At 34.7% G+C, this 25,589-nt stretch overlaps 2 protein-coding genes across 3 annotated transcripts; one reads left to right on the top strand and one right to left on the bottom strand.

Annotated features, from left to right (window-relative positions):
- Positions 1-5,836: 5,836 nt before the first annotated feature.
- LOC143561129 (ethylene-responsive transcription factor ERF026-like) lies at positions 5,837-6,363 on the bottom strand. Its single transcript, XM_077049263.1, has one exon. The coding sequence runs from the start codon at positions 6,361-6,363 to the stop codon at positions 5,875-5,877; it is 489 nt and encodes a 162-aa protein (XP_076905378.1). The 3' UTR covers positions 5,837-5,874.
- Positions 6,364-21,044: 14,681 nt separating this feature from the next.
- On the top strand, positions 21,045-25,589 carry LOC143561150 (uncharacterized). 2 transcript variants are annotated; one of them, XM_077049284.1, is made up of 10 exons: positions 21,045-21,077; positions 21,605-21,772; positions 22,972-23,111; positions 23,195-23,261; positions 23,339-23,391; positions 23,853-23,907; positions 24,021-24,095; positions 24,189-24,306; positions 24,405-24,451; positions 25,290-25,589. In XM_077049284.1, the coding sequence occupies exons 2-10, from the start codon at positions 21,620-21,622 to the stop codon at positions 25,398-25,400; spliced, it is 819 nt and encodes a 272-aa protein (XP_076905399.1). In that variant the 5' UTR covers positions 21,045-21,077; positions 21,605-21,619; the 3' UTR covers positions 25,401-25,589. The 2 variants fall into 2 exon arrangements, with proteins under 2 accessions (XP_076905399.1, XP_076905398.1); XM_077049283.1 differs by lacking the exon at positions 21,045-21,077 and having other exon boundaries at positions 21,470-21,772.

Genomic DNA, 25,589 nt, shown 5'->3' with positions numbered 1-25,589 from the left:
ACTAAGATATGTTACCATTACGTTTTTCAGGAGTATCACCATTACGATAGTCGACCTGAACAGTCTTATGATCAGCCTAACACACCCGGGTTACCAAATTTAAACCAGGTAATATACGTTTAATATAAAGTCGTCATTTGATTTTTAACTAATACATGTTACCATTATGTTTTTCAGGAGTATTTCGCTTACGAGAGCCAACCTGAACAATTTTACGGTGAGCCAATGTACAAGTTACCTATTGGCGGATCGGATTATGGAGCCCAGTCGTCTTCTTCGTACCACGTACCAGTAGAAGTTTCACGGTATAACGAGGGAAATGAACATGTTGGTGGGAACCCAGATGATGAAGATAATTATGATGATGATTATATACGCAAGCCGACGGTTTCGTATAAAACAAATAATGTAAGACATCATATTTTTTGTTTTAGTATTATTATTATTAGTATTATTTATAATAATAATAATTATTATTATTAGTGTTAGAATTTATTATTATAATTATTATATTTATTATTATTATTATTATTGTTAGGATTAATTTTATTATTACCATTATTTAATAATTATAGTTATTGTTATTACTTATAATATTTATTTGTAACTGGTTTTAGATTTTTGAGTTTCGTAAAGAGTTGGAGGAATGGACCAAAAAGAGAGGAAGATATCATGGGTGTGTTATTGTGGTCCAGCGGTCAAGGACAAACAGTGTGGACCTTGCATGCAATCGTGGAGGGGAACCCAAACTGAGGGCCACGATTAGGTATACCGGTAGTATCAAAAAATGTTGTCCATTTAAACTCAAAGGCAGATTCGATTCGTCAGGTAGATGTTGGAGGCTTGAAGTGGTAAACGAGACACACAACCACGATCCCATTGTTTTTTAGGCGGGGTACGCGGAGCTCCGGAAAATGACCAACGATGAACTTGATCTGGTTGCGAGGTTATATCGGAACGGTTTGAAGCCCCAACAAATTCAAGATGCCGTAAAAGCCCAGTTTCCCGGTTGCCAACCATCACTCAACGATTTATACAACTACTTATATAAGCTTAGAGCCGATGAGAGAATTGGCGATACCCCCATGAAGGTAGTTGAAAACTTTCATAGTTTTACTATATATATATATATATAAATTTGTGTTTATAATATTTATTAAAGTTTTGTTTAATCCAATGCGGGTACTTGAACACTTTTTCGATAAAAATGGTTTCGTGTACTACACCCGGGAGAATGCTTCCAACGACAGGACAGAGGATATTTTCTTCTGCCATAATAAGTCGCATAAAATGTGGCGTGCATTCCCTGAGGTGTTGTTGATTGACACGACGTACAAGACCAACATGTACGACTGGTCGTTGGTTCAATTTGTTGGTGTGACGTCGACGTCAAAGTCGTTCTGTATTGGCCACGCATTTATTATTAGGGAAAAAGAGAAGAACTTCACATGGGCACTCGAGAAACTTAAAGAATTTCTCGAGGATTGTATGGAGCCACGGGTGATACTGACTGACGTGGACCAAGCCCTTATGAATGCGTGTGATGTAGTCTTCCCTAATGCCACCAAAAATTTATGTAGATGGCACATCTCCGAGAATATAAAGAAAAAGTTTAAAAGTATATATAGAACAGATATCGGGGAGGACTTCGCGTACTGGTGGAAGGTTATGTATCAGTCTCCGACGATCGATATTTTCAACTACAATTGCACTCAGATGCAACACCATTTAGAAGAAATGGACAGACGCGGTAAGTGTTTCATGCGTGTACAATAAAATACTATACTATACTATACTATACTATACTATACTATACTATACTATACTATACTATACTATACTATACTATACAGGTATCTTCATCGCCTTATTGTCAAGTCTGTCACGGGTCGTAAAGAGGGCACGGAGCACTGCAATCTCCGTGATCTATTTTTTGTGCGGTGCCTGCTGACCCGCACACACTGCAACCTCGCGTGATGTTTTGCAGATTATTTTGCTGGTTACTACCACCGAAAAAAGACTGGGTCGTTGATGGGTGGCCCGTACGTCACCCAGCTTGCGATTTCGTTGGGGTACGAAGAGCAGGTAGTTAGCTTACGTATCCCCGCAATCGACCCGCGCCCGCTGGACCAATCCCGCTGCTCGAGCATGCATATCGTGAAGTCGTTTGTAGGACATGACGGTGACCAGATATACCGTCTCGTGACCGGGCAGCACGCGCGTGCCCCTTATGTCCCTATGCCTTTAGTCGAGCCTGCCCCGATAGCAGCAGCGGAGGTCCAGGTTGTCGACCAGCCTGTTGACGAGGTGGAGGATGCAGGTTGGGACACAGATGCTGGTGTCAACGCACATGAGGTACTCATATTGCATTATTGTTTGAAGTTTACTTTCAATTCGTTTATTTTATAAATTAGTTATTTTTTTATATTAGCCACCGCCGCAGCACGTCCCTCGTACTTATCGGGCAGTGCGTTTGGATGCCGGCATTGACGCCAGGTTACAGCGCATGGAGCGGGGGATGCTGGAGATGCAGCGGGTGCAGCGGGAGATGCAGCGGTCGATGCTACAGACCCAGCGCTAGATTGGATGGATCGTAGGTTACATCGGCGCCACTCAGCGTGGTGAGAGGTACGAGGTACCACCTCCACCTACTTTCAGCCACAAGGCGAGCACGAGAGGCGTTCGACGCGGACGGGGCGACAACGTGGACGACCACGTTGATGTTCACGATGCGGCGTTTACGGCCTCTGGCTTCGATGACACGCCGTTTTTATAGTTTGTATATATTTTGTTTTATTTTGTACAAACTCGATCTTTTGTATATGATAATGTTTTGGTTTGATGTATATACGTGTTTATTGTTTTATTAAAAAAATTTTGTTATAATAACACAAATTTTAAAAAAAAAATATTATATAAAAAAAAAGAAGACAGAATTACAAATTTTGTCCTTTAAAATAAGACGAATTACGGTTCGTGTCCTTTTCTAAGTTTCCTTGCAGGCGGTGTACTTTAAACTTTTTTTTCCTACAAGTTTTGTCCTTTACGCTAACTGGGTTAGAAAAAGTTAGTTAAATGCCCTCACATGAGACGCATGTGAGGGCATTTTTGTTTTTTCGTCTACCTGCAACTTCTTCTTCCTCTTTCTTCTTCATTTTTAAAAACAGATGCCACCAACCACCACTACCTTTTCTATCACCACCACCGCCTTCTCTGGGCATCATCAGAAGCAGCAGCACCTTCTCTGGTCAACTTGGGACGCAACAGGATAAAAAAATGGTGATAAAAGAGTTCATCTTCTTCATTCTAGTTGAACCCTAATGTCAATTTTAAAATTCGAGTACAAAAGTAACAGAGGATAATCAAGATCATAGGGCTTTGAATCGGTAAATGGAAATGAGCAAATCAACAATAAACTTACTTCTGAATGGTGCTGGACTCGATTGCTGATGTGCTTGGTTAGAAGGCTTGTGGCAGCGAACAATTTGTGGGGCGTCGGTATTTACAAGGTCAAACACGGTTTCTGATTTTTCCTTACTTCTGCTTGATTAATTGTAGCAATAATAATACGTTTGAAGGTTCAAATCAGTTTCAGATAGTTCGATTTCAGGTTTTGAGTCAAGAGGTGTAGTTGGTTGATTGATATCAGGTCTTGAACCAGATTAAACGGAGACCTGTCGGATCTATTTCGGCGGCGGATCCTCAGATCTGAGCAGTTATTATTATTGTAAGGAGCCTGACCTAATCTCATTCCTCTCCACCGCTTTCAAATCAACCTCTCCACCGCTTTCAAATCAACGTTGCCGTTAACGAAGGTCACTGGAGACGAGACAGCGCAACAAGAGATGGTGAATTTGACGGAGAGTATTCGAGATGGAAGGAATTGTGTGACCGGCGGCGGGAGATTGCTGTAGAGATGTTTGAATTAGACACATGACGGCAGTTGTTCAGGTGATGGTGGTAGGTGGTGGGTAGTGGTGGCAGTCGGCAACAGGTGGTGGTGGGGTTTTGGATGTTGAAAGAAGAAGGTGGGTGGTGATGGTGGATGCACATGAGAGGAGAGATAGGGGGAAGAAGAAAAGAGGAAGAAGAAGTTGCAGGCAGACGAAAAGACAAAAATGCCCTCACATGCGTCTCACGTGAGGGCATTTAACTGACTTTTTCTAACCCAGTTAGCGTAAAGGACAAAACTTGTAGGAAAAAAAAGTTTAAAGTACACCGCCTGCAAGGAAACTTAGAAAAGGACACGAACCGTAATTCGTCTTATTTTAAAGGACAAAATTTGTAATTCTGTCAAAAAAGAAAACAAAAAAACAAAATTAAAACACAAAACTAAAACTTTAAACATAATAAGAAAAATGAAAAAACATTAAAAAAATAAAGTACAAAACATAATAAGACAAAAGTTGGTGGGGTTTTTTAAAAAACCCATGCCCCGTATTGAGCTATACGGGACATATTGAGGGGTCTTTTAGTAAAACTCCATGGTGTCTCTAGTAATCCGTTTAAATACCATTTATGCAAAAACTTATAAAGTTATGGACTAAATGTAAACTTTTGAGGTTTTTAGGGGTTAAAGTATTAAAATGGTCAAAAATATATTGTCTTCCTCCCTGTAACCCTAGCTACACATCGCCTCTTCCCCCCTGTTCAAACACAGACACTCCATGCTTATCACATACACAATTTTGGTTATAATTAAGGTAAGAACTCATTCTACATGACTGATTTGATCCAATTTTGACCCAATTATAACCTAATTTACACCGACCATGTCTGATTTTGGATCCGATTACCCCGATTTTGACTACTTCCGCCTCTTACAACACTTATCTTGTGTGTTATTTGGATCTGATTAAGAAAAAACAGAAATTGCCGGTTCACCCGCCGGGTCACCGGGTCTGATCCGACCGCCACCCACAAAACCCGGCCGGTCCAATAGAAAACGGGTTGTATACCATAACCCGGACCGGTATCATCACCGGGTCCCGGTCGGACCGAGCCGACTGGCCGATCCGGGCCGGGTTTCAAAACACTGATTGAGAGACTCTAAAAACACAAATTGTTAATATTTTTGGCTTGTCATACACTCAAGACTCATGAGCGGTACATTTTTTTTAACATTAACATATAGTCAAAAGTTATTAAATTTAAAGTGAAATATGACCAATATATATGTTAATTCCTGTGTAGGTAATAGGTTAATACATTTTGACCCTATTTAACCTGACCCTAATTAGCTTATTCGGGTTCGGGTCGGGTGTTTTGGACACCCCTAGATACAAGAACATTTTGTATGTGTGAATAAAACGAAAATTTCGTATTTTAAGTATAAATTATGACAACGGTTTTTCATAACTATTCACTAGTCGTTTTAAGTCAAGTTAGAAGAAACAATCATCAATATTAACTATGGCATATATTTCTGTTTTGAGGTCATTTGTTTTTTTTTTTTAAAATAAATATTTGAAAAAAATTCAAAATAATGAAACATGCATAAGTTAAGGTGATTTTTCAAAAGTAATATTTTTTTATTGTTTTGTGTAGTTTTCAATAAATAATAAGCGTATAACTAAATTACTTAACACATTAGAATTCTAATCACATATATATTATTCATTATAGTATTATTAGCTAGTATTAATATTGATTAAACATAAATTATAGCTTTGTTTAAACTTTATTTCACTCAACCAATGAACCAAACACCACATAAATCTATAATTAATACACGACCTTCACACATTCATGCATATACATGAGATAAAAATTATATACATATAGTCATCTAGTTTGATCATGCATGCATTATGCAATATGCATATATACTTTGGTCACACTCCATTTTGTTTCCAATATACAAACTAAATAAAATTAATAACTCCATAGATTATCAAAACCAGAAGAATCCACCACCGATGAACCATCGTTACTTACCTGCGGCGGCGGGCTAATCATCATTCCATCAGCCATATCAATCAACAAATTCGGCATACCGAATATTGCATCTTCATCAACAAACTCTCCATCACCTGTCTGCCAGACATGAGTCGTCTCATTTAAACATTTCACCAGCTCTGCTGCCGCCTCCGCTGCACTCCTTATGAAGGCAGGCTCCAGCGAAGGCGGCAGTGGATAGGACCCGGCAAGGTCCGGAAAATTCAACTCTGCATTGCTGCCTTTGAGTGACAATGCTGCCACGTCATAGGCGGCAGCAGCCATCTCGGGTGTCGGGTATGTCCCGAGCCAGATACGTGTGGTTTTGCGTGGCTCGCGTATCTCAGACACCCATTTCCCGCTACGACAGCGTATTCCTCGGTATATAGGGTGTTTCGACCTGGTGGTTGTGGAGGAGGTGCTCATGGTCGTTTTATACTTTTATAAGTGTCGAGTCGTTGATTGAGAAACAGGTTTTGAAGGTTGATCTTAGGTAACGAACATTAGGGGATGTTGGAGACATATGTAGACAGTTGTTATAAGTATTAATATTAATATTTACGTACGTAGACGAAAAGTGGTGTGGATGGATATAATGTAAAGAGCTTGGATAGGATATTTTATCCTACAACTATTTAGTAATATAGTTATATTATATAATAATATGATGTTATGCAAGAAAATTTTTCATAAATGATGCTTTTTATAAAAATTATGTCAAAAGTGCTATTGGTTTTTTAATTTTTTTCACAAATAGTGTAAGTGTGGCTTCAAACCACGGTTTGTCTTCTTTTATTTAAGCATGTCAGATAGAATTTCATAAAACAATACAGTAACCACTGTTTATCTTCTTTTATTTAAGCATGTCAGATAGAATTTCATAAAACAATACAGTTTTATTAAAATAATACAAACCGTGGTTTGAAACTACGGATTATAGCCAAATTTGTATCCTAATCCCACTTTTCGTGAAAGTGATGGTATTGTTAGTCAACCCGTGGTTTGAAACCACGGGTTGATTTTTTTTAATAAAGGTAAGTACATAAGTTCACGGTAATAACTATACTATGAAAAAGCTATCAACCATCACGTGTAAACATTACTGAATTGAGAAGAGTAATGATAATAAAATTCAAACATTAGTTTTAAACCACGGCTTGATTAAAGATACAAAAAGCAAAAATATCAATACATATATTTCTCGGCATTTAAAAAATATTAAAAAGTTTAAACCGTGGTTTTAAACCATGGCTTGACTAATAAGCAAAACCATCATCTCTTCCTAGGTGGTAATGTGGTATTAAGTTAATATTTTATGCAATCCGTGGTTTTAAATCACAGCTTGCCTTATTTTAATCAAAATATTAATTTTAAGTATCCGCTATATTAAGTTAATAAGTTCCTGTATCAGTTGGACACATTAAGTCTTGCATGAAAGTGGGATGTGCCGGTTGTTCTCCCGCTTATCTCATTTCTTTAAGTTATCTAGCTTTGGTGGTGGTCTTAACTCCGTAATGAATCCAGATTTATTACAAAGCGTTTATGACTACTTAAATTAAACCATCTTCTCTTATCATAAAGTTTGTTTATATCATGCTACTTCTCTTGATTTAATTCTTATAAAAAATGTGTATATATAGCCAAGAATGAACTTGATATACGTACTGTCGGTTTAAATTCATCACGTTGAAAAGGTGAGGTAGATAAGATATACTCCGTAATTTGTTGTATACTTATATATACTACATGCATGTAATCATGCATCGATATCATTGTAGAAAATATTTATGATCATGTATATATTTATGTCTCCTGAGTTATAACATATAAGTACGTACGGTTATTACTATTTTTTGTTATCAAACATCTTTATATATTACCAACAATTACGTTACATGCATGCATGAAATAATGTAGTTTTAACTTTTAAGGACAAGCTAGGTAGCGTTCATCTAATAGGAAAATGATTTTATTAACAAATTGAAAATTATGCCAACAAAAGACACGATCGATCACAAACTGATAAAACAAAACAAAAGGTTAAAATCTTAGTTTTCGACCACACAGTCAGTTTTATGGATTTTTTTTCAAATTTTGTCAACGATTTGTTCGGAAAAATTGTTGGTTATATTAACACAATGATTAATCGGAAATATCCACCAATAATGTATACATCATTTCATCGATGACCCTTAATTCAGTAAAATCGGTCACCCTCAAATTGATATTATGGTTATGGACTTATGGTTATGGTTCTAACTTATATGACACTTCAAAATAAAGGGGAATGTATATTTTGTAATGGTTGGAGCAAGGCAATTATGCATCTAAAATAGATCGATATTAATTGTACCTTTTCCAATTATCATAGCCCCATGTTTAACATAAGTTTAAACGTTTAAAACATCTTATGTCTTTATGTTATCTTTAAAACATCAATATATATCTGAAAAGGATCTATGATCTAAGTTAATTATTTTCTATTAATTTAGGATGTTTAATTATTTGAGAAGAATTATAAAGGTTGTAACAAAAATATAAAGATGTTTATCACTTGGTCTACTAACTACTTATGTTCTTTTTTTTTTCGGACGGCAACACACCCTTAAAATCAATTTCAACAATATACATGACGTTTATTTTGTAGGATTCAAACGAATACTTATGTGGTTCGATGGTTATGTTTAAAATGTAAAATTATACTATCTGTTAAAAACGGTTAAGTTTCGTGCATCTCTAATCTCTCATTGAATTGTATAAGTGACTCGCGATTAATAAAAGATATCAAGTCCTTGTCATTTTGGGATTGTAAGAAAAACAGTTTCAACATTTTTATTATGAAGTTTTAAGTTTTAATTGATATCGACCCCTTTGCTAATAATTGCAAGCTACTTCAATGCAAAGTACTGATTTTGGTTTAATTTTGTGTCTTGCCCGCATAAAAGGATATCCAAATATGATGATGAGGGTACAAAATGAGAGATATTTTGATATGTGCCGCCACGTTAGTAAAGCGACCATTTTCATTTAGGGGTGTGGTATTATGCATAAAAAATACCCCCCCCCCCCAAACGGTTGTCATTGGTCCATTTAATAAAATAATATTATTCTTACTAACCCAACCGTCGACAAATCTATGTCGACACCCCCCCCCCCCCAATATCGCCAGAGGTGGTGTTTGTAGCCCAAATTAGCCCAAAACTTTGTCGCTCGTCCTCCGTATCTTTATGGAGCCAAAATAGTCTTATTCCAAGCTCTCAAAATAAACTACCAAGTAGTAAACACAATCTCCTCTACAACATAAAAACACTTTACTTAATAACTTCTAGCATTTGTCTTAAAGTAGTACACCTACAATTTTTTTGAACGACCAATAAAGCTCAGCCACCCAAGCACACCCATTGGCAAAAGGCTACACACACTCGCGATCACATACAATGATAGTGACCCGGCCCTCCATCAATTTTAGGAGAAGCCCGGTGCCTGAAAGTCCACTATGATGAAGCACATGGCTCACGCAAGACATTTTTTCACAAACTAGACTAGAACCGGCAAGTCCCTGAAGAAAGTCACGAAGGTACCGTTAGAACACTTATTCTTTTGGCAGTACACGTACAATTACAATACATGACTTTTTACAAATTATTTGTAACAACTTTTGAAGTTCAATGGATGAGTGTTAAAAACTTGGAACACCTTTTTTGAGAAATTGGACTGGAACATGTTTTGGTAATTATATGGGCCATGGGATAGCTTTATATATAGCACATGGGGCAGATGACAACCTTAGCTTTGGTTTGATAAGATTGTTCATGTTATTTGTTTGTTTTAAGGTTTTCATGTTACTGTACCTGTATGTGGGGACAACAAATGATTAAACTTAATGATAATTAAAATATAGGAGGGCATATCGACTAAATATCAACATATTATCAGTCAAATATATTTTAAACATAAATAACATTGATCGTCAATCAAGTATGCCTCTTGCAACTAGGGCTGTAAACGAGCCTAGTCGAGTCGAGCCAGAGTGCGCTTGAGCTCGAACTTAATCAAGCTGGCTCGAGCTTGGCTCGTTTTCTTTATCGAGCTGAAAAATCGAGCTCGAGCTCGGCTCGTATAAAGCTCGAGCCGAGCTCGAGCTCGTCGAGCCGGACTTCTTTATTTTTTTTATTTATTATTTTTTTATTTTATATTTTACAAATTTTGATTAAAATACAAAATATATAATGTTAACAAACATATTATATAAAGTTTATAAACTAGAGAATTTATAAATTTATTTGTTTCATTTTCGTTATTCTTGGATAAGGTTTTAGGTATCTATTGACATAATATATGTATAATTTTTATTTATTTATTTCTTGGTATGATATTATTATATATAGATATTAAAATTTAGGGTTTAATCTAAACGAGCCGAGCTAACGAGTCGAGCCAAACCGAGCCACGAGCCGAGCTGACCCTGGCTCGAGCTCGGCTCGTTTAGAAATCGAGCCGAGTCGAGTCGAGCTCATTTAGAATCAAGCTTTTTCGAGCCGATCTTTTATCGAGCTATTTTCGAGCGAGCCACGAGCCGCGGGCTTTTTGAACAGCCCTACTTGCAACTTGGTAACGATGAGACGAATCATGTAAACAAATTAAAAAAAATCATTTTCAAACTGGAAATAGTTGCACTAAATGATTATATAGTACGTTACATGAATCCAAAAACATATGAAAAAACAATCTAGTAAACAGTTTAGACCATCAGAGTGTCAAAAAAAAAATATTTTTTGTTTTCACTATTGGCTTTGTCTTAATAATGTTACCAAGAAGGAACACCCTTTCAAATTTTAGTGGCTCCAATTGTGACGGTCTTGATGATCCCATGCAGTAGCAAAGTTTGGATTGAAGCACCGGAGGAGGGGGAGCTCAAAATGTATATAAAATTTCACAAACGAGGGGGGCCGGGCTCAAATATTCGGCCGAAAAAAGGCTAAACTTACACTACGTAAAAAAAATTCGGCCGAAAACGAGTAAATTTACACTACTGCGTAAAAAAACAGGGGGGGCCCCGGGCCCCAACTATACTTCGCCCATGGTCCCATGAGAGAACGAAGTATTAACATTTTAGTGTAATTGGATTAACTGGCCGATCAATGTAATCATAATAAACATTAAGCAAATTCGAGATGTATGGAATGCACGCTTGCTTTAGTCTATTATGATGTTAGGGGTGAAGCCTCTTACGAACAGAGATCATAGGGGCGGAGCCCCCTAGCAGGGAGTATGGATGAGCAAAATCGGGACCGGTACCGATTGGTACCGGTACCGAAATCGGTACCGTCGGTACCGAATAGGTACCAAAGTTTTAAGTTTCGGGATCGGTACGGTACGGTACCGGTATTTCTCGATTTTTTACCTCCGGTACCGGTACCGAACCGAATATTTCGGTACCGGTACCGAAAATTAGGAATTTTCGGGATCGGGACCGGTCGGTACCGGTCCGGCACCATGCTCATCCCTAGCAGGTAGCAGGGAGGGTCCAAGGGGGCAGAGCCTCTGGCTGGGTTTAAGCTTTCATTAGAAAAAATTATTTTTGATTATGTCACAATCATAAGTTTTATTTTGGAGGCATACTAATATAATTTAAATTTTGAATTATAACTGCCTAAGGCAGTTATTCAATCCCAACTACTTCTGCAGAGATATACAATGCTTCTTCCAATTAATTGACACTCTGGTTCATCTTCTTCACAAATTTCATACTAATTCTTCTCTCGAATTCAGAGTTTGATCCGATTAATGTATTTTGAAGAACCAACGAAATAACATTAAATCTGAAAGTTTTCATAGAACTCTCTATATAATTAAGGTTGCAATTCCAAAATCAACGACACGAAAGGGGTGTAGGATTCAATTTTTATAGAGGCGAGAGGTGTGTTTTCTTTGAGTTAAGTTCACTATTCATGTAGTTTGGTCATATTACACATTTGGTGCCCCATTTTTTTTAAATTACACTTACAGTCCATATTGATCTTCCTCATGCCACACCCGCGGGGTTTTTTTCTGCCAAACCACACCGACAACACTGAAAATTTTGGCATCCCATTTTTCGCACTAAACTGAAAAATGAACATCACCTCCGTTCATTGTTGACATTATTATCTCCAATATTGTATGAACTAGTTAGAGGTGCTAAAAAATCCAGTTCCTAGCTACCTAGCATACCTAAACCGCCAGTACAGATCAATTCCCCCTCTACCCAGTTAAAATTGAACCGACTAAAAACTGATAAAAAGCCAATTTATGTTCCTTTAGATTGGCCCAAAAGACTAATCATATTCATCATTAAGCCCTAGCCCCGAACCATCCTTCCTAATCTCTGCTTGCCTCTGCCCTTCAAACCACTACTGGCTCTGCCTTTGCATTTTATCTCTTCATCTGAGAACATCCTAAACTACTCTCTCACAAGATATAGATGATATGATGTGAATGATCTCAAAGCATGAGAGCATTCACATTCAACTCACCAAGTTTCGTGAGTGGAGTTTTTATAATTTAGGGAGAGATTTGGGGTGTTGTGGGAGAAAGAAAAAAAAAGAGAAAACGCATTGATTTTTCTGTATAATTAAAAAGTTTATGTAACATCTTATAAAATTTTTAATAGTTTTTTAAAGTGGTTGTAAGTAGAGGAGATAGAAGACGTAATGATAAAAGTATAAAAAAAATATTATCTATATTATATATAAAGGAAGAGTGATGGGCAATGGAGGTAATTTCACAATTACATGACAATGACAAAATAGTCATTACATAATAGGGCAAGAAAAGTAATTTGCCAACATATACATCAACTCTCAAAGCTTTTGGTACAACATCATGAAGCTTCATTTTTTGTGACATTACTTTTCAATCCTTTAGAAAACAAAAGGTTGTGGTTTAAATATGTTATTATTATTATGGTGACTATTCATATTCTTAACTCTCATGTGTCATTATGTGTCTACTAACTTTGTTAGTCTATATATAGTGGCTTCTTGTGTATACATGCATACATACCAATGAAGAACAAACTCTCTTTTCTCTACTTATTATGCTCTCTATACACTATTCAAAACGACAACAACAACTAACATAAAGCAAGGTCTGGCTTTGGATTTAGAATGGTGGACTAATCATTGTTGGTTCTCATTTGGGGGAATGATGTGTAGAAATTAGAATGTTTTGATGTTTTTGTACGAAAAAATAATGTTGATGCTACTTGAAAAGAGCAACACATATATGCTTCTGGATAAGGAAGTTGTACTGGAGTCAAACTTTTTAACAAGTTTCTCTCATCTTTTTGTTATAAATCGGTTTTGTGTGTTGTTTATATTTGTTGTGCATTGTAATGAAATTTGGTGCTTCTAAGTGCATGTTTGGTTGACAGTTAATGAAGAATAGAATATGGAATGGTATCTAATATCATTCTATAGTAAGCCCAAAGCTAAATGTTGGATGATTCCAACTTTTCACAGCTGCATCAGCATCCCATATGCATGATGCATAAATAAGCTTAATAAGAAAAAAAAAATCTTATTTTAGAAAACTTTGTATAATATTTTTAAGTCACCTTCTTAGGTCAAGTGTCATACCTTAACCGAATATGTTGGATTTGCATCTGTGCCTGCTTGAATTGCAGAAAGCATAACGAAGATTAATGTTGTATCCATCACGAAAATACTGAAGAACAGAGATAATAGCTGCAGTTTCATCAGAAAAACTAACAAAGTAAATAAAGAAAAAGATTAGTCAAATATGGAACAAAATATACACGGTCACAATGTGGGCTATATAATGTTGATCAATAACCAAACGAACTGTTTGCATCTTTAGGTGGATTTGAAGGAATATAAACAATTATTTTGTCCGTCTCTCAAACCACCTAAGGCAAAAAAAAAAAACTCCATTAAACACACATAATAGAAAAACAATTTTTACTTGTATGCATAATTAAACTTTCACAATATCGATTGAGGTAGAAAATGAACTAACCTGGACGAAACCCTAATTTGTTTGAGACTTCATGTCGGAGAAGATGTAATGACGACGAACACTACAAAAGAAGTGACCACTTGAGACTAAACTATTAGGGACTGATATATCAGTCTCGAATACGTGATATCGGGTACTGATTTATCAGTTGCTAATAGTATTAGGGACTGATTTTTTGTGACTGGTTTTAATGACTGACAATTAGTCTCTAATATTCGGACACCTTATTTGAGACTAAATTTCAGTCTCAACTATGCTTTAGGATATATAATGTTTTGGAGGAAGACATATTGAAGACTGAATTTCAGTCCCAGATATGTAATTAAATATGGTACAAATGTACGACAACCATTATTCAGTCTCTAACTTGAGAGGAATATATTAGAGACTGAAATTCAGTTCTAATTATTGTAAACGACTCTAATTAAGGATTGATATTCAGTCTTACATGTCTTTGAGCAGCTCGGCTCGTTTATACCCCTTTCAGTGACCCAAATGGCAGCTAAAATAAATAAATCAATCGGAATTTGATTTATATTTATATTTTTGCATACCTTAAAAAAGGAAAAAAGAAAAAAAATATCGTAGTTTAGTATGTCAAGCCACTATTTTAGTATTCCAAATTTCAAAACTTAACATTTTAAAATTTTATTTTTCCTTTGGAATGGCGTCATATCCTCCGGCTCCCCAAATTCGCCCCAGGTAATTGTTGAGAGATGGTCGGGTGAAAAGAGAATGCAATAAGTTAAAATATTAACCTTTTAGTATTCCCAAGTGTTAAACTGTTGAAGAGAACGTGGATGGAAAGATGTAATTTTCAGTTTTTAATTTATTTTAACCTTTTAGTATTCCTAATTGTTAAATTCCATTTTTAATTCCTAATAATATTTTTTAACGTAACTTTAAGATGACTTCCTAATTATTAAATACATTGCATATATATAAATTTCGCATGATTTAATATAACCGATATCTCAAATATCGACCATTGACCGATATCCGATATTTTTCCGTATTAACTGCTTAACGTTTAATGAGAAGCAAATCTACAGCCGATGGATGGTACTTTGTTTCAAGAGAAACTGCATGCATTACATCTGTCCTTCTCGCAAACCTTATGCTGACGGTTTTACTTCAAAAGTGCAAAGTAAAAAAAAGAATTAATTTACATGATAAGTAACACGTTACCACACAACGAAATTAAAAGACTATAATGTTAAAATTTCTTTTTCATGTATTTTTATTGATATAGCAAGGGATTGGGCAGCACTCCGCAGTCTGATACAAATCGTAACATGAATTGGGCATAAGGAGTAATAACAGCCACAATATATGTTCAGATTTTATATAGTTTTACTAATTGTAATTATTAATATAAAATTCATATTTCTATTATAAATAAAGAGACTAAATCTAAGTTAATAAACAAAAGGTTATGGTTTAAATATGTAATTATTATTATATTGACTATCCACGTTCTTAACTCCCATGATTTATTTTTCAAGTTTCTTAATGTTATAATGTCGTGTTAAATGTAATCGGTTTGTTTACGGGTCACGGATCGGCATCTTATCGGGTCACAAGGTCAGATTTTATATAGTTTTAGTAATTATGATTATTAATATAAAATTCAGATTTCTATAATAAATAAAGAGTCTAAATAAGTTAAAAAACAAAAGGTTATGATTTAAATATGCTATTTTTATGGTGACTATTCACGTTCTTAACTCCCATGTTTTGTTTTCCAAGGTTCTTAATGTCTTAATGTTGGGTTAAATGTAATCGGTTTGTTTACGGGTCACGGATCGGCATCTTATCGGGTCAAAAGGTTAGATAGTCAACTTCATTCCGAGTCATCGGTTGGTATATGTGATATCATCAAATATTTAACAGGACATATGTGTGGAAGAAGTCTAAGTTGACCAACATATGAGGTAGGGATTAGAGATGACCGAAACCTAATTCAATTGACGATCCGTTAAGAGAGGTTATTATTCATTGGTATGTATGTATGTATGTATGTCTAATACAAGCACAAGACGCCACTATATATATAGGGTAACAAAGTTAATAGAAACACTTTTCTAATTAGTTGTGGGTTTTAATAGTTACTAGGTTTTGTTTAAACTATGATGTTTTTTTTAACATAATGGTTCTATTTGTTAGTTTAGTCCAAGTTTAAAAAGATTCAAACGTTATTTAGGTTTCTGAAGGATTTGTCGGTTAAAAAAATTCATAATCAATTGGATGCATTCGCAATTTTATTATGTGATGAACCTTACCAAAACGAACCATCAAAACCGACCTAACTTTTTTATATTCGTTTCCATGAAATTGGAGCATATAAAAACAGTGCACCCTCATGAACAAATTTATGGATCTGTACTGGGCATAAGGACAAAAATCGATTAAAAATAAAATATAAATAAGTTAGCTAAAGAATAGAGTCTGAAATCTACTTAATGAATAAGTACGAAATTTTCAATTTACTCTAAAAATGTAGGAGAGCATGAATTTAGATACGAAACTATCAAATTTTATTAAAAAACTAATATTTGAAAATAAACGAAATCAGTGTAAGACAAATATAAAATTCTAAAGTAAGATTTGGTCAAAGTAATTGGTTAATTATTTATCATATATTTTAAACACGAGCATTACTGAAAATTCTAAGATTGTTAAAAGGTTATATTAAAACATCTTCTTTGTAATAAACAAATAAAATAAAAACACAATGATTTGAATATAAGAGAATAGTTTTTCTTTTCAAAGTTTGTATATTACTCCTTCCAAATCCTGAGTAGATTTTGTTTACCTTGGATTTAACAAAGTATATGTTACTTTCCATCATTTTTTACTTTTAAAAGGGAAAATTTTTAATTTCATTTTAATTTTAGACATAACAACGTTGTTTGTTTAAAATACAAATCTTGTAGCAAATCATGAGCATTTGAGTACAGTTTTATTTAAATATATATAAGTTTTTAGTAACATATTAGGACAAGACCTTTTTTCCTTTAATTGGTGATAGCACATTTATCCACCGATTACTCGAAATGAGGTTGACCCATCTGACCTATGTGACCCGATAAGATGCCGATCCATGACCCGTAAACAAACCGATTACATTTACCCCAACATTATAACATTAAAAAATTTGGAAAACAAGTTATTTGACACTTTTTGTCCAAAAAATAAAAAATAACCAAATAATGATTCAACTAATGTTTTGTAATTTTATTTGTCAAAAAGTCAATAAACCTGGACTTTGTCACTACCAAGAGAAACACCATTTTTTTGTTACACTTACAGTAAATTTGTTTTTCCCTTTGTAGGTCAATCATTTGTACATAGATGTAATCCAACTGTTCAATTTGGTTCAAAAGATGAACTGTTTTTCCCGGCCACCATAAACGGTTTGCAAAAATTATTCCAGAAAATTGCAGGAAATATTTTTGGTACCAATAATATTAAATAAATGTCACCATTAATGGCAGCAGTTGATTTCAATTTTTAGTTATTATTTTTTATTTTAAGTAATTTAAAAGAATTATATTACAAATATGTAGCACGAATACTTTGGCATAAATGTATAATAATCAATTAGTTATCAATTAACAAAATGATCTAGGCCAACTTTACATTTTTGGGCCAACTTTCTTTTTTGTGGCCCAAAATTTTTGAATCGAAAAACTAATCTCGAATGGTTTTCAAAAATTCAAAAACCGAAGTATCGATATTTTGTTTGATTTTAGCAAAAAAATGAATAAAAGTATATCATGCAACCCTTAATTCTTGGTATTTAGTTTGTATTGTCTTAACTAACCAATTCATAATATACATCTGTTATAGGTATTTGAAACATTTGAGCTTTGAAGTTAAATATGTGCGAACAATGCTGCGCAACAGGTAGATGACAAGGTAACATGCTCAAAGTTTATAATATCAATCATCGAAACAAAAGAACAATGTTGCACAAAATGCTATGAATATGCAATATGTTTTAGGTAGACTTGCTTCACTTTTAACTTCTAATGATATGATTGTAAGCTATTCGCATGCAGATTATTAAACAAGCTAACGAGCAACCACAAGATTCACCTTTAAACAAGCTAACGAACAACCGCGAGTTTCTGATCATATGGATCAAACAAAGGATATGATACAAAAAGTGCCATGTTTTTAGTATTTGAAAAATGGATAATAGGATAAGACATAATTCACACTTATTTTCTATTTGCTCTTAATGGAGGGTTTACGATTTTTAACTCTGAACTTCGTATGTATTTAAATTAATGCCTTAAAGTCATATTAAATTAAATAACTCATCATACTCAAATTCCAAACTCATGTTTTAGGGCTTTCAATCATAATGATAATACAGGTTAATTGTTGTAAAACTTAGTTTGAAAGGGTCCTCCAAAATGACGATACAGTGCTTTAATTCGGGTGTTTAAACTTTGAATTAACAAAAATCAAGTCGTTTTGGATCACCTTTTCGAGATCAATTTACATCAATTAACTCATATCCTCCTTCTATCAAAAGCTCTAAAAAATAATTTTGAAATTCGGGAAAGCGTATAACACCGTTAAGTCATTTTTAACGGAGGACTATTGGGGGCCAACTTTTTAAAATTTGGGACCGTAAGTAGTGATAAAATAAATAAGGGTTATTATCGCCCAATACCAGTCAATAGGGATTATTAAAATCCAATAAACCTAAATTAAACCATGAAAAGTTTGAATGGTATATAACAATGATGAAGAGAGCACAAATTAAAACAATGAAACTTTGGTGGGGCTAATGTAAACATCTAGAAAATTTTGTGACAAAAATAAATAAATAAAACAAATGTTACATTGGCATTTAGTTGTGCTTTTATATATATAAATAAAATCACCACCTTCATGAACACAATTTAAACTTTTTGAAATGATACAATTTAACCCAAATTCATTTTGTTAAAATGTGTTTTAACATAAACTTGTTTAACCAGTCAAGCAATCTAACTCAACCTGAATGTTTTACCAGGCTTAGTTTAAACCCATCATGCAACCATCCAAATTATTAACATAACATAATAAAAGTATGAAAACTTGGAAATTAATAATCTTAAATTAATACAGTTGGTCAAAATTAATCCCAAATTTAAAAATAGTTGCCACTGGTCTAAACTTTCACACTATTTGTTTTCACTGAATCACCGTTTTTAGGTAAGGTTTAAATCAATCGACTCGTATTCTTATGCCGATCAAAAACCCTAAAATATCAGTTTGAATTTGAAAAAAACTTAGCCACTTATTTGCATTTGAAGCATCACAACTAACATTTAGATTCATGATAAGGTTTTAAATGATGAGATTAAATCAATGCATTGGTACGCAAGAATGAATGGTATTCTTATCTGATTGATGCAAACAACTTATTATAGCCCTCGATCAATAATTTGCTTTCCCATCCTACCACTAACCATGACCACCAATACATTTGCACACTTGGATGACCTGCTATGTCATACGTTTCTACAAACCAATGAGTTGCTTCTCTAGAACCCCACAGCCATGGCATACAAATGTCTACCAACAAATGAATTTCATGGCCTTTATAACACTATGACACTATCAGAAACCCTTTGGGATTATAGAATGACCCTTCAAATGACACAAAGTTTCGCATATTAAACATATCACAGGTGTCCTTACAGGACACATTTATTTAACACAAACAACAACATGGACACAAAGGCCCTTCAACACAGATAGGGAACATGTAAGAACGACTTCTGTGGGAAACGAAACTCCATGTCAACATGCGTTGCACTTCATCGATTAAGAGACTTGGTCTGTGTTTATGAATGTTATTATTAAGTTTCAGACGAGAATGGAACAAGTTAAAGAGACGGTCTTCCCTCATGTTCCATCAAAATCAACTTTTATGGCCCACTTGGGAAACATTGATAACTCCATTCAGATACTCTGGGAAGGCACAAAATATCATACAACCTATGGTCCGTACTCCGAGATAAGTGGACCCCATGTTCACAACCCCCGCAATCGCATCTATATCCTTGCACTCGTGGATCCCCATTACCCATTACGTTACAAACATAAACTGTTTGCCATGGTTGGCACAACAAAACTATATGAGATTGCGATTGTCAACAAACTGTTAGGAAGACCTACTACATTAATTGGTTTACGGGCGAAAAGGGTGCAATCTTCATTGAGACCCTTTTCTCTCCCACTATAGAATTTGTTAATGTCATATCGTTTTCTTAATTCTCATCACATTCCTACTTGTCAGTTTGTGATGCCCAAAATAAAAAGTTTTGTTTCTAGAACTTAAGCACCCGGTAATTCATAACACCATTGATCCAACATATATGCATATGCCAGTATGCATGTGCACAATAAAATCACGTATGCCCACCACTTTACCCTTTTTACAATTCGTTGACGACAACTTAGTGGTCTTAATTTGGCATTTATTTATCTGCCGATTAAATTTCAACTCTAATTACTCACCAGTTAACACACATTTAATCCTTTATGTTGATTAAAATTCACAAAACTAATAAAAACCTACTTTATTAGCAAATATTTCACAAAACACGATGTATCCAATGCGTATGGATATGTTAAAATTTTTGTGCTCAACCCCTCCCAAAAAAATCCACCAAACCATATGCACAAGTGGCAGCTCGCTCGCACGGATAGGCCATTACACACAACACCAAACACTGCAAACCAATACGAGAAGATAATTTGCGTGAACCCGCGGCAACGTGCGGGCACTTTTGCTAATTAAATTTAAAAGAAGAGAGAAAAAACATGAATTTTAATGTAATTTTATATTCGAAGATAAGGAAAGAAACGAGAATGCTCTTACAGGTTACAACTCATATCTGTTACTTTAGATTAGCCCAAAAGCCTAATAGGCTAATAATATTAGTTAATGAGTGATTATTAAGCCCAAATGGCCATAGTATTTAGCTGAAAGGCCCAAGCCCCCAACCAGACTTCCTAACGGACCTCCGCCGTCTGCGGTCTGCCTGCCCCTCATCCATCGAACCGGTGATTGCTAGCTATCCTCCTTCAATTGAATTCTTCAAACCACTTTTGTAAGTTTATTTATTTATCTATTGTATGCAGTGCACCATTATGTTTTATTTTATTTCATTCTGCTTAGCTATTAATATATATCTTGAGATTAATCACGAGTTATATAAAGAGCTTAGGCTTTAGCTTTTGCTCCAACGGTATGCTTTTTATTAGCAGTAATCAATCTATACATCGATTTAACGTATTTGAATTAGAAGCTGTTTTCTTTTAGTTTTATTAATTTGGCCTAATGTAAACAGAACCTGTAATTTGTGATATTATGATGATGCCGTTAGTTGATTTTTATTGAATATCTGAGGTTTTACGAGTTAATGAAGAGGTTAGGGTTAAAGTTATGCTCGAGCGGAATGATTTTAATCAATTTAGATGCCTGTAGTGTACTCTTTTAGTTTCATTAATTTCACCTAAATTGACGAGCAGCTGTAATTTAGGCTATTATGATTATGATGATGTTGTCAGTTGATTTCTGTTGAAGGTTTGAGGTTTTACGAGTTTATTTGATCGAAACGAATGAAACTGTTTGCAGTTTTACAGATTAAGTATGAAGTTTCGCCACGATGATATGCCTACTTCGAGCAAGATCAAATTTGACGTCAGCGATGAAGAAGAAGAAGAAGAATCTGATTCCGAAATAGAAGAAGAAGAAGAAGAAGAAGAAGAAGAATTAGTAGAAGAAGAAACTGCTTCCGAAGATGTGAGTCGTAGTATGCACAGTTACATAATTTCCAGTGCACAAACATAGCGTATTACTAGAGCTGTAAACGAACCGAACTGTTAGGTTAGGGAGAATCTCGTTTAATAAATGAACGAGCATGAACAAGGAATTTCGTTCGAGTAACTAAATGAACAAACACAAACAGGAGCTATGTTCGTTTACGGATGTTTATGTTCGTTAATATTTGTTTGTTTATGTTTGTTCAATAACGATTTTTAGCTGACTTTACTAATCTTATCCTATGGATTCAAGCAAAATTATTAACTATAAAACAAAAAAAAATGAATGAATATTTTGTGATTAATTTATAATTAAAATTAGCATTTGAATATGAATGTAAATAAAAGCACCAACACAACGTGGTAGCCATAGCGAATTGTTGACACTAACTATTCTTGGTTAGCCAAATCAAATAAAACTTGTTTGTGTTCACTTGTGTTTGTTCGTTTGTGCTCGTGAACCGTTCATAACCAAGTTCATTTTCTTAATGAACGAACAGGAACAAGAAATTTTGTTTAATTAGGTGTTCGTGAAACTTTTGCTTGTCCATAAAAGCTTAACGAACAAACATGAACAAGATCTTGTTCGGTTCGTTTACAGCCCTACATGCTACTAATTCTTTTTATATAGAAATTGATGTGAACTATGAGTTATTGAGAATGATGAGCACTGCAAAGAGGAATAAAAGCTATGTTATAACTTATATGTAATAACTTGCCATTACATTTGCACCATTGTTAATTACATAGTTACGTATGTGATGGAATTACAATAATGACACTGTTGTGACTGCTATTTGCCTGCAAGTTATTATATGTATGATACGACCGTCTTCTATACGGGTGGGTATTAGAGCCAGATCCAAGAAAGTAGAAGGGTCGGGAAATAAATTGGTGAGGATGATGAAGGGTCTAAGTAACCCCATCATTATTAATATAGTTAGGTCTATTTATATGTTGGTTTTTTAGTTTATTGATCATCCATGTTTATGATATAAAAATATTAGGGTTTATTAACCTTGTATTTGGAGAATTGCCATCTCGAATTGGCTAAATCGGAGACCTAATCCTTCTCGAATTGGATTAACCTATCAATCTCATCTTATATTTTCCGGGATTCTATCAATGTATCTGCATTGAATTTCTTTGTAATAAAGCATGTAATGAATGTGCAATTAGGATGTGGAGAAAGCGATAGTAAAGGCACTTGCGGAAGAAGCTACATTTGAACAGTTGTTGAAGGAACGCTCAGATGGGTCACCCGTGGTTAATAAGAAGCCTAATTTAGAGAGAAAGGGTAAACGAGAGAATAAAAATAGGTATGTCATCGATGTAAGTACTCTTTCCATCCATATTGTTAGCTTTCAGAGTTGTTAACAGTAGAGCACGGTTTTTGTTTCAGGCCAATGGAGATCAGTAGCAAAAAACCGGTTGGTAGATTTAGAGAAGTCATTCAGGCTCCTAAAAAGGTGAGTAAATTACATGGGCAGATAAATTGTGTTATCACTAGTTTACTAGTGTTTTCATGTATATTTGTTTTGATCAGGTTGTTCGTGACCCTCGTTTTGAATCGTTATGTGGAACACTTGATGTAGATGGGTAATTACTCTTTTCTTCCAGTTAAAGTTTATTGAAGTTAAAACAAGCTAATGGTGAGGGTGACATGTCAATGTTACTTTGTTTTTGTGAAAGAACAAAAACTATCGTAATATGGTTTTTCTTTTGAAGAGAGACACAACACTTACTCTCTTATGATGATTTGCTTCCGTTCAATACACATACATGTGTGCGTGTGTAGGTGTGTATACTGTATACACACATATGTATGCGTGTGTGAAACGGAAGATAATAATCATAAGAGAGTAATATGTTGCCTGTTTAAAAAGAAAAAAAACATATCGTGATAGTTTTTGTTCTTACATGAGAGCAAATCAACATTGAAATGTTGCCCTCACAATTAGTTTGTTCTTTGTGTATGTATGTATGTGTGTATGTGTGCACGCGATATATATGTTTGGTTTGTTTCGTTCCTGTTAATGTGATAAGATTCTCTCTTGCAGGTTCAAAAAGCGATACAACTTTCTCTATGAGAGTGAGCTTCCTGCTGAGAAAGAGGTAATTTTACTGATATCAGAAGCATCTACCCTAATACATGATGTTATTTTTTTTATTAATATTAAGTTATAAGTCACTCTGTTTTGTTGAATGTTGTTTCATGATCTTGATAGCGATTGAAGAAGCAGATGAAGAAAACAAAAGATCCACAAGTAGTTAGTGAGTTGAAAGAACAAGTGGCGTGGATTGTAAGTCGTTTTTCCAAATCTAAACAGTTATTCCAAGTCATGATGCCATTAATATTTGTCATATATATAATTCTTGAATTGGTGGTGTTTTAGGACAAACAATTGAAATCAGCATCCACAAAACGTACCGACAAAGATATTCTTGTTAAACACAAGAAGAAGGAAAGAGAAGCTGCAAAACAAGGGAAACAACCTTATTATTTGAAGAAATGTAATCTCTCTCTCTCTCTCTCTGTATATATATAATTAATTTGATGAAGACCTTTAATCTTACTGGCTTTTCTTTCTGTTTTTTTTTTCTTTTTGCAGCTGAAATCCGAAAACAACAGCTTGCTGAGAAATTCAAGGAGCTTAAGGTATAGTTATATACATAATTCTGTCTACAGATATTGACTTCAGTTTTAATGCCAAAGGATATATGGTTTTAATAAATTTGAAACCTTTATTTTTTCATCAAGGCTTAGAAAACTACCCGTCTTTTTGTTTCTCGTAATTGGTATTCAGTACAGCTGTAAATGAGCCGAGCACGAGCTCGAGCTTGAATTGGTTAAAGCTCGGCTCGTGTTGTCTTACGAGAGCTCGAGTTCGGCTCATTTCGAGCTCTTTTTTTAAAGCTTGTGCTCGGCTCGTTTATTATTTGTTAATTAATTTATAAACATTTATAATTATAATTATTTATTTATTTTCTTGAGAAAAACTCTAACGAGCCTAAGCTCGACTCGAGCTCGCGAGAAGTATCTTGAACGAGCCAAAGCTTGGGTCGAGCCTAGAGTTCGGCGGTGCAGCGTGAAATTAATACATAGAAGTCCAAAAGAGGTAAAACTTAAAAGGCTTGACCTAAATGTACTTCTCATACGTGGCTCGAGCTTGGGGCTTGATAACTAATCGAGCTTTATTTGAGGCTTGGACCTTGGCTTGTTTCGAGCTTTTATCGATTCAATCTCAAGTAGGTTGCTAGTGTCTTGGATCGTTTGCACCCCTAGTATCAAGTTAATAGTTTTTTTATAATGCTATTCGCCTGTTGACCTCAAAGTTCAATGTTCAATATAACTCTTTCGAGTGATTAACTTGGCTCAAAAATGCAAAACAGAATTACAGTTTTTCACGAATTAGTGGTTTTTTATAGATTTTATTTTGATCCAAAATTAACATTATATGTTCTAAACTAATGTTATATTTCGTGTACTTTACAAGGCGTCTGGCAAGCTTGAATCCTTTATTGAGAAAAAGAGAAGGAAAAACGCTGCAAAAGACCATAGATTCATGCCGTATCGACGACCAAACGACAACCAACAAGAAGCCTAGAAGTATTCAATTATTTGTTGTTTTGGTCGTTGCATTATAGCATATCATGTAATGACCAAACTTAATGCTTTAGTTTTGTGCTTGAATTATTTAAGGTTTAAGATTCGTTGTACTAGCTGTCTTCCTTCTAGAAGCTTTTAGCAGTTTGGTATGAAGTCATTTATGTGTGATTTGAAGATACGTGGAAAA

The sequence above is a fragment of the Bidens hawaiensis genome, unplaced genomic scaffold (genome assembly GCF_021521415.1).
Source record: "Bidens hawaiensis isolate Kalapana, Puna unplaced genomic scaffold, B.hawaiensis_p1.1 tig00020557_1, whole genome shotgun sequence".
NCBI lineage: Eukaryota > Viridiplantae > Streptophyta > Magnoliopsida > Asterales > Asteraceae > Bidens > Bidens hawaiensis.
This window is presented reverse-complemented; position numbering and strand designations above follow the sequence as displayed.